Source organism: Triplophysa dalaica, chromosome 9 (assembly GCF_015846415.1).
Source record: "Triplophysa dalaica isolate WHDGS20190420 chromosome 9, ASM1584641v1, whole genome shotgun sequence".
Lineage (NCBI taxonomy): Eukaryota > Metazoa > Chordata > Actinopteri > Cypriniformes > Nemacheilidae > Triplophysa > Triplophysa dalaica.
Window position 1 is genome coordinate 17454024 of NC_079550.1, and position 16646 is coordinate 17470669.

The 16646-nt window shown below is 38.7% G+C and overlaps 1 protein-coding gene across 1 annotated transcript in view; it reads right to left on the reverse strand.

The window, feature by feature from the left end:
- Positions 1-80: 80 nt before the first annotated feature.
- Positions 81-16646, reverse strand: part of nbeab (neurobeachin b) — a 220086-nt gene continuing 203520 nt past the window's right edge. Inside the window, 9 exon segments of the mRNA XM_056756231.1 lie at positions 81-1567; positions 1648-1799; positions 2116-2312; positions 3496-3597; positions 7747-7917; positions 9451-9606; positions 9714-9785; positions 12482-12674; positions 13287-13376. Of these exon segments, the coding sequence (XP_056612209.1) occupies positions 1477-1567; positions 1648-1799; positions 2116-2312; positions 3496-3597; positions 7747-7917; positions 9451-9606; positions 9714-9785; positions 12482-12674; positions 13287-13376 (1224 nt within the window). The 3' untranslated portion in view covers positions 81-1476.

Below are 16646 nucleotides of genomic sequence, written 5' to 3' on the forward strand. Positions count from 1 at the left end.
CGGTCACCATAGCTCCATTGTGTAGATTATTGACACTCAGAATGTTGATATTGTGTAATATATTGGGCTCACACACTCAATACATTCAATAGTCTTTTATTATAACAGAGACGTTTCTCTTATTTCACAATGATTCACATGGACATACATGACGGCTGAACACATTTTAACCGGTAAAGTAACCCATCAAATTAAATTGTAACATTTGCTAAATTAGCAAGCACCATCAAATGTTAAACAACACAAAATGTTTCTGAAGGAAACGGTTCATCAATAGTTGTATCAGAGGCATTTCAACATAAGATTAAGATTAAGTAAAACCGAGGAAAATATCACTGGTTTAAAAAATAATCGTCATTGCTCATTTGTATGTTTATCAAATCTAAATTGCTTTTCTTATAACTAAAACATGGCACCATCCTTAATATGTAGAAATCAATGTCCTGGGAAATAAAAGAAAAGGAAAAATAGCCTCAATGCTTAAGAGAATATTTTATATCTTTGCTCTAAAACAAAAAAAATAGTTTCGCTTTTAATTTTGATCCATAAACTCTGAATTATACATATGATTTTAAAGATGCACATACATCATACACTACACAACATATTGTCTTACAACAGTGATTTACATTTCTTTTTTACGGTTTACAAGTGCAGTTATGAAAGACAATGGTGCCTGTAGGCAACCTAAGGACATAAAATAAATAAATACAAAAGATCAAAAAGAAGATTTACAGAAAAAGATTTAGTATTTGCCCATTTGGACTATCACAGCACCATCAGCGTTTACCCTCATTTAGTGCTTTACATTTATAGACATGAAGCCAACAAAAACTACAAATTTCATTAAAGGTTTTTAAAGCAAAATCCTTTATCTCCACGTGGGCAGACTGACTCAAACATTCACATTACGTCACGGTAAACAAAAGTGCTTTTTCCCCCTCAAATTTGTTGAGGTCGAACGCATGACACTGGACAGACAGAGTTTTGAACATGTGACAGGTCTTATTAGCTTTGTAGTTTGGCAAGTTTCCCCCCTAAGGGCCCTTAAAAAAGCCCTAAAGAAAGCAATCTACGCTTCAAGCAGGTAGAAAATGAAACCCAATAAAAATATTGTTTTTGGCACTATGCAAAGTGTTGTTTTCACAGTTGAAATGACAGGACCAGAAATAAAAGGCTGTTTGAAACCTTAACTGGCTCAGATATATTAATAAATTATGAAAAAATGAAGATATGCTGGCCTCCATCTGTGCTCTCGCTATTCATTTTAAAATGGCCATCGCTGACAGTATGTGCTGGGACCCCTTTGTGGGCTACCACATTTTTAAAAGCAATGCTGCTCTGACTTCACAAAGTAGTCCTTTGTTATTTCTCCATTATTTCTTTATCTTCCGCGTGGCTCCGCCCCGCTAAGGCGAGCTCCTGTGATGTCACGCATTTTGGGAGGCTGCAGCCGTCTGTCATTCCTGATTCCTCTCAGTACCTGTTCTGATGCTCAAAGTGCCAGCGGTTAAAATCAATGTTAAAAGCCACGATGCTGCCAGATGCCATGCCAGTGATCAGAGTCCTGAAAGACAGAAGATTGAGAGCTGTAAGCTTCAATTAGGTTTTATGTTTATATTCCGTGTAGTGAAACTGAAGTCAAACCTCTGATCATGGGACAGGTCCATGGCTCGGATGCCTGCGTCGCAGCCTGGATAGACATAGAGCTGTTTGAAGTCACAGGCTTGCCACACCTCCACCACCCCGCTGTCTCCTCCGGTCACTAAATTCTGCCCATCACTGCTCAAGAGAAGAGCCTGAGAAATAGAGCATATAAGTAAAATGTGACCCTTTTGAATGTTACTTCCTGTTTCCAAACAAAACAATTTTTATTCTTATTTAAAGCACAACTAAATAAGTTAACTCATTAAGTACCATTTGCTTCTCACACATCCAAAATAGTTGTTAAAAAATATATATTATTTCACCAATAAATAAGGTGAATTGAGGCAACTTGCGAATAAGCAAAGTGTTGAGAACCTACTTATAAAATACAAATGTACAACTTCAACGCACTGTCAGCCACTTTGGATAAAAGCGTCTGGCAAATGCACAAATGTAAATGTAACGTACACGTGTGGAGTCATTGATCTCCATCTGGGCCAGCAGCTTGCCATTGATGCTGAAGTTGCAGAACTGACCCCTGTCGTAGTAGATGATGCAGTGGCCCTCACTGGACACCGAGATCAGACGGGGGAGCACACAGTTGTCTGGACCCTCGAGAGCCCTCAGAAGATCACCAGTGATGGTGTGGACCAGACACGGACCCTCTGTTCACAAGCGCGACAGGTTCAAGATACATATAAACATGTCAGGTATTTTTTAAATCGTGGATATCAGTCTCAAAAAAGAAAAAAAATAATACAAAGTAGGAATACTTCATGGATAGATCAACACTAAATCTGTGTTTGTAAGTTATCACTTATCATACTTAATTACTTCACTACTAACTCATATACGTACAGTCCTGCTTACAGGGATAGTGCACCAACAAATTAAGATGATGTCATTATTTACTCATCCTTAAGTTGTTCCAAATCTGTATGATTTTTTTTGTTCTGATGAACTGAGAGAAATAAATAAAATGTTTATAACCAAACACTTCTGGGGTACTATTGATTACCATAGTAGAAAAAATGTACAATGTTTGCCCCCAGAACTGTTTGCTTTCATACACTCTTCAAAATATCTTATTTTATATTCAACAGAACAAACAAGTTTATAATGCAAACTTTCCTACTATTGTAGTCAATAGTGCCCCAGAACTATTAAATGATTTTCATTTTTGGGAGAACTATCCCTTTAACTACATCTATAATAAAAAGATAAAAAAATTAAAGCATCACTATAAGAATCTACACTCACCTAAAGGATTATTAGGAACAACTGCTCAATTTGTCATTAATGCAATGATGGTGGTGGTGTAACGGTGTGGGGGATGTTTTCTTGGCACACTTTAGGCCCCTTAGTGCCAATTGGGCATCGTTTAAATGCCACGGTCTACCTGAGCATTGATCTGACCATGTCCATCCCTTTATGACCACCATGTACCCATCCTCTGATGGCTACTTCCAGCAGGATGATGCACCATGTCACGAAGCTCGAATCATTTCAAATTGGTTTCTTGAACATGACAAAGAGTTCAATGTACTAAAATGGCCCCACAGTCACCAGATCTCAACCCAATAGAGCATCTTTGGGGTGTGGTGGAATGGGAGCTTCGTGCATCCCACAAATCTCCATCAACTGCAAGATGCTATCCTATCAATATGGGCCAACATTTCTAAAGAATGCTTTCAGCACCTTGTTGAATCAATGCCACATAAAATTAAGGCAGTTCTGAAGGCGAAAGGGGGTCAAACACAGTATTAGTGTGGTGTTCCTAATAATCCTTTAGGTGAGTGTATAACAGAAACACTTAATATTCCATAATGGCCTTCATACTATACTCACCTTTTGCTCCACTGATAACAATTCCTAATTCAGCACACACAGAAACACACACCACTTCATAGTCGTGGCCGGTCAGAACTGCACGGGGTGCTGGGTAATCACCTAACAGAGCCAAAAAATTCACATACATGAGACAGAAAAACACCAGCATCAGAAATTCATTTCATTGCACTTCATTTGCCATTTTCAACTTCAACAAAAAACAGAGTTGCGTTATGGGTGTTGATACCTAAAATGGATTTTTTCGTTGCAAATTTTAGCTCGTCTTTTGATATTATGGTACGTTCACTGCAAATCCACTGCATTTTAGTAAACCATACGATTTCAGATATCATTCATGTTTATAACATGATCATTTCTGGACAAAATCGTGGCATTATGTCTTTAAGTATGACCATTATAGTAATTCTCGTCTATGAAAGGCTTGTGTTTACCATACGCAGCACATATAGACTCAATGAAATTCATTAAGAACCATAGACTTCACAGCGCTACGGCCAGAACACCCCTAACAGAACATCTGCTTAAGCAGGCGTCCCCTCTGAATGATCACTTGACAGTGGTCAGCCACACCCTGAACCCCACACACTGTCACATGATGGATGATGGGGAGGGAAGAGGTGATCTCAGGTCATTTAAAGACACCCGTGGTACCTCAGCACCAGCTGGCCAGGTCGATAAACTACCATGAAAGAACGGATTTGAAAAAAAACGCTATTTCCCATGAAGGACAACTTTTGGTGTCACAATTTGAAATCTGTGCACATAACAGCTTAGTATGCAAACACCCCTATCACATGTCAATGTGCCAGGGCAGTAATTTCAAGAGTTGTTTATTTGAGAAGTAAAAGGCGACATCATTACACTGCTGATGGGCCTCCTGTGGCTCTACCCATCACGCTTGAGGAAACTCTGGATTTGTAGACACTCAGTAAGTTAGAGAAGCAATTCAAGCATACGGAAGAGAGAGGCGCTGGTGTAATTAGCTTGATTTGTGCGCTGAGGAAGCAAAACAGTCATTATTAGCCGGAGGGATCGACACTATATTTCTGCATGGATTAAACTGAGAACGCTCACGGAAGTGTTTCAATGGTTCAAGTGATGCTTAACCTTGATAGTTGTTTGAACTAGGGCTCAGAGATATATCGCATATTAGATATTACAGAATATTGTGAATATGAAACACTCTCGAAAATGAAGATTAATGTGCTAAAGACAGAAACAATAGACAAATTCAATGTACAGTAGTTCAAAACTATAATGGATGATAAATTAATCTAATCTGTAGATGGTTTGATGTTCAGATACTAAACGAAAGACCATTATCAAACAAAAACAATTGTGATAAATCTCTTTCATCACCTCACGCAGAATTAACATTTGTTTATTTAATAAAAACAGTGGTGCCTAATATTGATCTACGTTTTTCATCACTTTTGCACTAAACATTTACATTTTTCATCCAAATCAAGCTCTTTAAATTGAACCAAAAGAAAGACACACAGAAAAAGTAATCACTGTAAAAACACCTGCAATTTTTTTAGCAGATGGGGTGCCAGAAAAACATTTAATAAAGTTTTTATAAAGTAAAAGTACATGTTCTTTTATGATATTTTACACCCAACTAGTAAATTTGCAGTCTTTTCTAATTAATCTTTACCCGCATTTCAAAAATACGTAAATTCTGTAAACATTTTTTTGACAGTATACAAACACATATATACACAGAAAAAAAAAAGTTTTACTGAATTTGCTATTAATAGGTATTTGTTTAGGTAAAATAATCCGTTTTGTTTCATTCTGTGCACAACTAACAATATTTCTTCAACATTTAAAATAGAAATATTGTTTCTATTTGCAGAAAATAAAAAGCGAGAGAAAAAGTAAAAATAACAAAAGCTCTGTATTCTTTCAGACCTCTACTGCAGGAAACAAAAGTCAAGAAAACAAGTTCATATTCACTAAACAAATACAACGGTATAATATGTGCACATTTATTTAGTAAAAATTAAAAAGATATATATTTATCGTGATTTTTATCACAGTTTGCATGCGTTTTGTCATGCTGTCAGTCTTTCACGTTGCTGTTGGATGACTTTATGTCACGCAACTGCACAACAAATGTTAAAAGTGACCAATCAATGGAGCGGATACATCTAGCATTGTCCCGCCCCCAAAGTCTCAAAAGTAAACTTGAGCGAGTGTAGTTGAGCAATAACTTGCGAGAATAAAGCGAGAATTGCGTTTTTGCACCCGAATCAGAAATGCGCTTTCACAAAAGTTCTTTGCCCCGCGCAGATACGGTTTTGCGCGCTCTCGCGAGGTTGCGTTACCGCTCGTGGAACTGTTCTGCGCGCTAGCATCACACGCGCGCGAGTTCAGGACTGAATAATTGCCATCTAACTTTATTAACATCCACCTAATGAAGACACGGGTCACTTTATGCACAGCACTCTTAAATAAACCCAAGAATCAATAAAAGCACCGCTCCAAATCCAGATGTTCTCGAAAGTCTGCAAGCAATCAAACGTCAAAACGGCCTTAATCAATACAATCCGTGTTCACCGAGACCTCCGCAGGGGACCATCTGACAACCCTAAACCCAGCTGTGAGTGATCCGGGTGGGACGTGTGTCAGCGCAGGACCCCCTGGGACAGCCCAGATCACCTTCCTCACAAAAGATTTAATCAGTCTGCAAGCGGGCTCTTCCAAACCCTGGAAACCTCTTGGGTCTCTGGCGGTCCAGCGACACAATTAAGAGGTGTAAATTGGAGGACTGTGAAGTCGTGAAGGGGGGGTCTTGATTGAGCCGGACGGAATTTAATCATTGCGCATTTAAGACACGCTCCGGCCTTCTACAGCAACTGTGAAATCAATTTCTACACCATGTCGGAGCCCCGCAGGCCCCGTACTCGGATATCTGATGAATATTCATAGAGGGCCCGACATTCTCCATTGAAAGACGCAAAAATTGTGTTTTGAGAGGATCATGTAACACAAAACACACAATACGCAAGGTACTGCCACACCGATTTTGTTTTAACGTGGAAGGAAAAAGTACTTTATAAAAAGTTCTGTTCTGTTGAACACAAAAGAAGATATTTTGAAGAATGTAGGAAAGCTAACAGTCCTGCTGCACTTTTCCAATTATGGTTATACGCATTCTTCTAAATATCTTTCTCTGTGTTCATCATATTGAAGAAATGAATACCGATTTGAAACAACTTGAGGGTGAGTAAATGATGACAGAATTGTTTTTGGGTGAACTGTCCCTTTTAGGCCCGACTTTAACTTCAAAATTCAATTTAAATGACCTTGTGGCAGAATATAAAAAGGCACCACTAGATGGCGCTGTTTCCCGGTAACCTAATTCATCCATTCAATGAACCCTTTGAACTGCAGTATTTTAAAGCATTAAAATGACACTCATGTCCACACCTTTGAACAATTTAATTGAACAATTATAAGGTATTTGCATCATTACTTGATAGCAAAAGCAATACTATCATTAAATGAGATTTGTCTGTAGCATTTCAATTAAATAGATGGATTTATGTTAATATATGTGACGCATTAAAAATATTCATAAAGTTAACAGAGTAAGGCATAAAGCTTACATCCTTTTAATATACAAACCATTGTTTGTGAAGAAGTTTCTTTTGTTTTAAGAGTACAGACCATTAAAGTGATTCGTGAGGGCTTACAGTGAGCAGTTGGGTGTAAATATCATGGGAGTTTTGTTTTCGGCAGGGCTGTACATCTCTAATTGGAGGCAGCCAGGCTGAAATCCTTAATGAACTGTCTGAACATCACTGAAGTTAATGAGAGAACACACTCACCTCAAGCACAGCTTCTGACACGCACAAACAACACACAATACATCTACACACTACAAGCACAGACACAACCCGTGTCTGTTTTCTTATTAACATGTTTTCAGCTGTTGTTACAAAAAACAGCTTTAATTAGTATAAGGTCCTGCAATTAAAAATAACTGTAATGAATTTAGTTGGTGTGCCGCTAATACTGTATTTTTTGCGATAAACGGTGAATCTTCAGAATATAATTACACTTCTGTACAAATAATATAAATTAAAATAAAGAATATTTGTATATTTCCTGGGACAAGCTTCCGTAATCTCAATCTATCATAACTGTAATATTTACTATGTTCATTGTTGTTGTTATGACTGTATAATGTAGAACCGCAGTGATTCAGTCGAGGTTGTTGAATCCGTCAGATATACTCACTATTGTTCGGGTTGTCTCCTATGATATGGTGTCGCCCGCTCCAGTACCACAGCAGCAGCGTGGCGTCCCTGGATCCGGACACAACGTAACAGTCGCCACCGATATAAGATTCTGACCGGGCCAGACATGTGACCACATCCCAGTGCCCGAACACTATCTGTGTGAGTTTACCTGCACATCAAAACGTGTTAGTTAGGCCCAGAAACATGGTACTTGTACATTTGCGAATTACAACAGAAGTTTAATACGTGTTGTTTAAAGTCCAGTGTGTAATTTTGTGGAGGATCTATTGTCAGAAATGCAATATAATATACATAATGTCTTCGGAGGTGTATAAAGACCTTACATAATGAAGCGTTTTGTTTTTATTACCTTAGAATGAGCTATTTTTATCTTCATACACAGCGGGTCCCCTTACATGGAAGTCGCCATGTTGTTTCTACAGTAGCTCTAAATGGACAAACTGCTCTACAGAGAGCATTTCTTTAAAACGTTATGTTCTTCGACCAAGAAGCGTGAACGTGACAACAACTTTGCCCTGTGTTAGCCACTGTAGGGTTTCGAAAGGGAGGAAGGGAGTGAGCCGTTGAATGCAATTCGCAACCTCACCGCTAGATGCCGCTAAATTTTATACACTGGAACTTTAAAGGGATAGTTCACCCCAAATTTAAGATTCTTCCAAACCTTACCTTCTGCAAAACACAAAAGATATTATGAAGAACACTTCTCAAAAGATTTTCTTTTGTGTTACTGTGTATTCATACCAAACGAAAATAAATCGCACTATTCGTGTGTAGTTGGACGCTTAAACATTTTAAGTTTACTCGCTTCATTCGTGCATCAAATTCACTTCACTACAGACGTGAATTCGCGTCATTGGAACGGGCTTCTGCCAGGCGGCTCTAGTCTCGTATATATAGATTGCTCTGACAATTTACCAGATTGTCCGACCTCCTCACTCTTTTCTTCCAAGCAAGATCCTTTTTATTTCTGTTTCGATAAAAGTAAGATGTATCGTACAGCTACAGGTATAAATGATGATTTTGTCCTTCATTGTTGTTTGGGATTTCTGTCTCCGCTCGCAACGTTCGCCAAAGTTCAGATTTTTCAACTAAAGTGAATCAAGCGTCCAACGCCCAAACTCTAAATTTGCGTGAATTGCGTCATTTGCGCTGCAAGGAGGTTTATCGCATCTTTGCATTGACTTAACACTCGCGTGTAATGCTTCATTCACGTTTTGTCTGAACGCAGCATTAGACAAAGAACAGTCATAAAGGTCTTGAATGACATTATGGTGAATAATTGCAGAATATTTATTTTTGGGTGAAGTGTGCCTTTAAATAAATATGGGTAGAAACTACATTTAATAGTACTTTGCATTCTCGAACGTATCATAATAATTCTTTTGGCATGAACATCATTTGAAGTGCTAATTTCCAAAATGAGAGAAGTTTTTATTGTGCATCCCGATTTATGTAATTCAAACTCCAGTTGGTTTGTTATATAAAAAATACAGCCAACTAACACGTTTAAGGCATGATAACAAAATTATATATTTTTTGAATCGGACTTATCTTATTTTGGTAACTTTTACACTTATCAGCATATTTCGTATTAGAAAATGAGAGTATTTCGTAAACCAAAGTTGCATCTTTGCAACAATGTTACACACAAATAATCTCATGTCAGTAAATAAACTCTTACCTGTGTCCGAGGAGTAAACACGGAAACTTTTGTCCCAGAAGCCGCACACCAGGATGTAACGGTTATCTGCTGTTACCACAAAACACTGAGTGTTGATCTGAATACTCTGGTCAACCAGGTCTGTGATCTGGCGCTTGTTTGTGCCCGAGTTATTCGCTGGAACAGATGCATTTACAATGGAAGCGTTTTAAAATTCAGTTTTGCAAAATTATATACTACAATATATAATGTAACGAAGCAAACTGTACGCTTCTCAAACCCACCAATCAGAGAGTCCATCTCAATGGGGAGGTGGTGGGCCTGATCTAGTGAGTAGCCGGGGGCTCCACGAAGGCCTGCAACACAGTCACACGCGCACATGCACACACACAGTAAAGAGATCAGAAACACATAATTCAAACCCTCCCCTCCAATTTTTTTTAAACGCCATAAAATTCTGTCCCACAGACACCTGCCCTGCTGTCAGAGTCAAGTCCACTTTCTGACCCCTTCCCTATGAACCGGGGGTCTTTTAGACGCCCACCAGCTAGATTTCTGGCCGCTTATTGATTTCTCTCTGGTGTCAGGCAGGCCAGAGCTATAGCACCCTGGAGGCAGGCCTGCAGGGCAGAGACAGCCATTTTGCAATCTGGAAGCCACATTGTGAAAATGTGGTGGCCTTATTACGTTGGTTATATTGTGAGAGCGAGACACATGCAGATATAGAGGGCCGGTCCTCCAGCTGCAGCCATTAGCAGTGTGAAAGAACCAGGTTGCCACGTTTGGTTCTAACATCACTATGTGTTGCCGTGACAGCTGGGGAAGTGTGAGGCGAAAGGAGAGGCCGTGATAGGCTAATTTACCCCGTCGCCACAGCGCCCGGCCTCTGACCTGCAGGTGAGGGGGGCTCCTGAAAAGCGGCTTGTTGGGTAATGTTGTTCACACATGGCCAAGTGGTAACATGTGCACAGGATATTCGTTAGAGGGAGAGTGTTAAATTCATCTTTTTTTAAATAAGTGGTTTGGTTTTTATTACATTTTTATATTCTAGTATGTGGCATTTGTTGTAAACGTTGGTCATACTGCATGCCAGGTGTGTATGTGTGTATAGTTTACTATATCTATATTTTGGCAGTATGTATACTTTGTTGAACATGTTTGTATGTATGCTACTTTGTTGTAGCAGTCATTCAGATTCACACAAGCTAATATCAACCACACGCACACACGTTTTATAGAGTAACTCAGAAATGGCGTATTACTATATGCAAACCCCGGAAGCGAGTTGGCATGTTAGAACTTCCGGTTCCCTCGCCCCTTAAAGTCTGTTTTTATGTATTTTTGGTAAATCCCCTGAAATAAAGTCTGTGGTTAACAAACCTCTAAATATTATCACAAAACACACCAGTTTTTGATTTTTAAACATTTAGTCTTTAAAGCGGCGGTTGCTAACAAATTGATAAAAGTACTAGGCGTTTGGCGGGGACATTAGACGTCATCGCACATATAAATCACACAAATAATGCTCAAATCTCTAAAAACGTGGTTGGGGATTCATTCATGGAGTAACAAGGGAACACTTTTTAAAAGGTTGTCGGAGGCTTGGTGGTGGTGACGTTGATATCGAGCAACCTTAGTGTAGTCCAATTATAGCCTAATGTTAGCTTTTTTACTTCTGGTGATGTATTTAGGCTTCAAAATTAGCAAATATTGTGTTAATCTGTAAAGATTATCTTGATAGACAAAATGAGTAAACATCATGAACATTTCTGACCCTGGACAACAAAACCAGTTTTACGCGTCAAATTTTTTGAAATTGAAATTTTTACATAATCTGAAAGCTATATAAACAGGATTTCTATTGATGATTGAGTTGTTAGAATAGGGCGACTTCTGGCTGAGATACAACCGTTTAAATATCACGAATCTGAGCGTGCAAAAAATCAAAATATTAAGAAAATGGCCATTGATGTTGTTTATCAGGACCACTGTTGCAGGCCATCCACTAGTTTTTATATTTTTAAGGTAGAAAATTCACAAAATATATTCATGGAACAGGATCTTTACTTCCTAATGATTTCCTAATGATTCTTGGCATAAAAGAAAAATCGATAATTTTGACCCATACAATGTATTTTTGTGTTTCACTAAAAATGTTCCCCTGCTACTTAAGACTGGTTTTGTAATCCAGGGTCACATTTGTTAATCACAGACCATATTTTTTGCGATCCTCCAAAAGTCTATGGGAAAAATGCAAAAGCTTTCGGTCGAGGGAACTAGTGCAGCGCTAATTTCCGGGTTGGCCTACAAAAATACGTCAACTGAAAAGCTTGATGAACTTTGACCTGTGAATTCATATCGTTGAAACAAGATTCACCAATAACCGCTTGGCTCAACAAATCAAATTTACGTAGCTAACAGATGCTTTTATCCAAAGTGACTTACATTAAAGGTATTAGTGAAGATTAGTAAGTAAAGATTTTATCAGTATGTGTGCTTGTGCTTGTGTCCTGGCACTTAAACCCACAACCTTTGCGCTGTTTAATTATAACACTTATATGTCAGTTGAGCTATAGAACACTATAAAAATGTATAGAAGAACATAAAGAATAGAGACATCATATCCTTTTGGCAATGTTCATTGTTTTGCAATGATAACAGTTTTTTTGCTTACTCTAAAATCGACAAATTAGAAGCCAATAGAATCTTGAATCCTAGAATTGTGTTAAAGTAATTTAGTAATGTCATTGACAGAGTAAACCTTCTTTATCATGTACTTTGCTGACATTCTGGGGACATTTTTTGGACTCCATGAGAAAAACGGTTTATGAATCAAACTTAATGATGTTTATTTGAAAATGTAAATAAACAAGAAAGGAGAATACAAACTGTACATTATAACATCATTATGTCTATGGAAAGTCTCCATAAAACATGAAAACCCAACGTGTGTGTGTGTGTGTGTTCGGCTTACGTAAAACAAGACCAATCAACAAAGTTGAAAGCAGTAGTGAAGAATAAAAGCAAGTGCCCCCCAGAATCTCTCACTCACCCACGGTGTTGTGCCAGCGGTTGACGGCGAAGAGTCGGCTGCAGGTGATGGTGACGACAGCGGGAAGGGTCAGGTGCGGCAGAGTGTTGGCCGCCACATGAGTGACTGGGGAGTTGGAGGGAAACTTTAACACCATGATGACATCCTGTTGCATCTGATCCTTAAACATGAGCGAATTCTGAGGTAGGAAACACTATTAAAGAGAAAAGGAGAGATGGAGCCATTAGTAAACTGTTACTGTAACATACACCGATATAGCCAACTTACAGTTGATGTAGGTCAAGGAGTAATTTGATCATGGTCAGCTTTAGCAAATACAGACTTAACGATTAAAAGGCGTAAAAATGTGTATGTATTGGCAGACGCTGGATCGACTTGGTCAGCATTAGGGTGCAAGTCTTTATAAGGCCAGTAGAGAGCACTGTTCTCCCGACACAGCTTTCCTTTCGAGTCGTTGAGACAGAATTGTGTGCTCTGGAAAGTATGCCAGGTCTGTATAACATGTATTTGTAGGGCACGTGTGTGTATCTTTGCAAAAACCAATGAGCACCCGTAATAAGCTTCAAAGACACAACATCTGTGACCGGACAGATAACACAGCACGGCAGATCATTCAGAACCACGACACTGCTGGAGAAATTGCAGAGCGTGTGGACGTAAAGCTGTTGTGCTATATGTCGGGGAACGATTCCAAGGTCGGGCGTGACTGCCCTTGTTTGATATAATAACTTCCCCACTGCCGGGCACAATAAACAGACACGTGTGCACCAGCACACTGATTTTAATACACACACGCTGTTCTCACCAGGTGCATGGCGGAGCTGCGAGGAGGATGTGGCTCGATGAGCAACTGAGATGGCGTCTGTCCAACGCTTTGGATCTGAGCCTCTGTGGCCTGCAGCAAGAGAGAGAAAAAGGAGGACATGTAAAAAAATATATATAAATATACAGTACATATACAGCAAAAAGTAGATCAGAAACAGTGCGAGAAAGAGAGGACGTGTTTGAGAGAGAAATATAAAAAAGAAAGATGGTAGAGGAAGAGAGAGAGAGAAGGCTGTCACTATCGATAGGCATCAAAGTGATGGGTCAATGCGTTACTTGACAATGCAAGCAAATCCTCCCCCCCACCCCCCAGCTTTGCCAAAGCCTGTAGAGTCATCCAAGTGTTAGTATGGAAGAGACAGGCCTTTCCCTATTAACATGCTTCAGTTAACTGTTCCCATTTCTACGAGCACGGCCCACGTACACCACCACCCGACCCCTCCCTCGGCAAGCAGACGTTAACCTGGACTGACGCGGAGGCAGGACTGCGGCAGAACGCTCCCTCTCAGATGTTATTGTGCCAGAAACAAAGGGCAGACAGAGTAAATACACTCTGCATCGCGTATGCACACACACAAATATACAACATCATTATGACTACCAATACAAATAATTGTAATGATACACTAAGATCACAAATATCCTAAACGATGCACAATAAGTACGATTTTTGCATGAGGAGTTGAGAGTTTAATTAGGTTCAAATTTAGCGGCATCTAGTGGTGAGGTTGCTGATTGCAACCAACGGCTCACTCCACCCCTCCCTTTCGAAGCACTACGGTGGCTAACACAAAACTAAGATGTCTTCACGTTTTCGCTCTGTAGAGCATTTTGTCCGTTTACGGGCTACTGTAGAAACAACATGGAGAGTTCAATGTTAGAGGACCAGCGGTGTGCGTAAATAGAAATAAGTAATTCAAAGGTACAATAAAAACCTAGCGCTTCATTATGTAAGCTCTTCATACACATGGTTATGTATATTATATTGTATTTCTGTCGATAGATACTCCAAAAAGTTGCACTCTGGAGTGCAGAGTTTAAAGTCTGTAGGTGACATGACAAGTTCACCATTCAGATATGAAGACTGTGGTGACATTGATAAAGTGGACGTTTGATCTGACACACGGGTCCAGGTTTCAGAGCTCTGAGGGAGAGCTGTTCTGTCTGACTGTGGGAGGTTCTCCGCTCGGAAAGGAAAGATTGATGCGATCAGAGCTTCGGTACAGCCAAGGGGAGCTTGTAGGTGCCTGTCAATGCTACCGTGCACAGTGGCACATGTGCAAACTCTCCACATCTTCTGGGCTCTACACACACGTACACAAACAAACACATACAAACGCCCTATCAATAACCAACATGGTGACATCCGTCTGTCAGCATTACGGGACTGCGAGGGGGCGCTGGGGTGAAAAATGAATAGAGGTTTTCTTCTGTCTTTATGGACGTTTGACAGACTCTTTGGCTCATAATGTTAAAGTAAAAAAGCTATAAAATGTATTTAATCATTGCTTCAATAATGAAACTTTAGAAAATTGCAAAAGTAATTAAATACAGTACATTGACAGTTTAAATTAAAAACTTTTTTGTTGCAGTGGAAATATTGGATATTAAGCATTTTATCATAAAAAGAGCTTTTCTATACACTTTTTCAGTTCCCTTTCACTTTAAAGTTTGGGTTGTTTAACTTTAAAGGCTCTTAAATATCGCGACTTTCCTTCTGAAACCTTTTATTTCCATATATTTTGTGTTTTCTTTTTTGTTTCCATAAATCATTAATAATAGTCACCCTTATGTTTGTCACTGGGTTTTGCAAATATTTAACTAATAAAAAGTAGGCATTTAAAAAGTGCTGGTCAACTTTGAAAATACCATATTTCATCATTTGAAAAGTACAGAGTGTTTTTTCAGTTTCCTAAAAAGAACTGTATTTGTACATCCGAGGTTTCAGAAGGAAAGCAACAATACTTTTTCCAGTATTCTGTACTTCAGCTGAATTTTCAGAAAAGTATTTTCTATTTAATTGATTTAAATAATTCATTTTACATTGATTTACTCAGTTGTAAGTCGCTTTGGATAAAAGCGTCTGCTAAATGTCTAAATGTCAGTTTTAAAGATATTAAGGACATATTTTCACAGAATGTTCTTTATATTATGTTGGATAATTTTATATAACATGTAAATCACAAAAATTATTATGTAAGTTTTCACAGAATGGTTCACAGTTGTCAAAAGTACAATTCATTTAACTTTTTGTGAACCTAAAGAGGAGCTTTAAAGCACTTCACCAATACAAAAAATAACACAATTTTAAAAATAGAAAAGTAATAGAAACAGAAAACTTAAAATAAAAAACGTCAAATGGTCTCGGACGTGATCTAGGCCTAAACCTATTAGCAAAATTAGACCCAAACCGAACTCTCATGACTCACTGCCATCACATTTGGCAACAATTAAATGTCAGTCTGTGCAGTTTTACAATGCTGTCTGTCAAACAAAAATGTGCTGGTATTATAGCTATTTTAGGTTAGACTTGAGAACCGGGGTCACGATGTCTGCTCAAATAATGTAATCTGATCTCGAGATCTGAGAGAAAAACGCAGCCATGTGGAAAGTATCACTATATTTCTTCCATCTTACACAGACTGCTGAAGAGAGAAAGAAAAAAAAGAATTTCTTCAATTGCTGAATATATATTTTTACAAAAACAGAAACCAGTGACCACCACTGAAAAGATCTGCTGGGACTAGCATGAACTTTCTTCTTACTCCAGATGACACAATAGCACACCAGAATCCAGAAGATTACGTATACATAAAAAATGACTGAAAATCCAATATTCCCCCTTTACATCACATATGCACCTATGACAGGTTATAACTGAGGTTATGTATTCGGCATGTCTTTCAAACCATACCGATGTGTCATCGCAGCCACGATGTCAATTGGTTGCTCATCCGAGCTCAGGAATAAATCACATTTTATCACAAACAGAAATCTGTAGCTTTTAACTGGCAGTTCATTACTATAATCCAGGTTAAGCCCCTGCTCTTTGCAGTCGATAAGACACCTTCAGCACATTCGGCCCCCACGCAATGCTAAGATGAACACAAGACATCCATCATAACCTGTTGGATGTCAATCACACCTTTATCTCTGGATGAAACTCTCAGCTGTGTGGAAGTATCTCAATCGTCAAATCACAGTTCATTACAGGGTCTCAATGAAACAGGGATAGTTTGGCTGGGATTTCAAATATTGTTGGGTCAAATAAAACTAGCAATGGTTTTGTTTGGATATTAAACTAGGGAAGGACAAAAAAGATAAAAACGCATCTAGATAC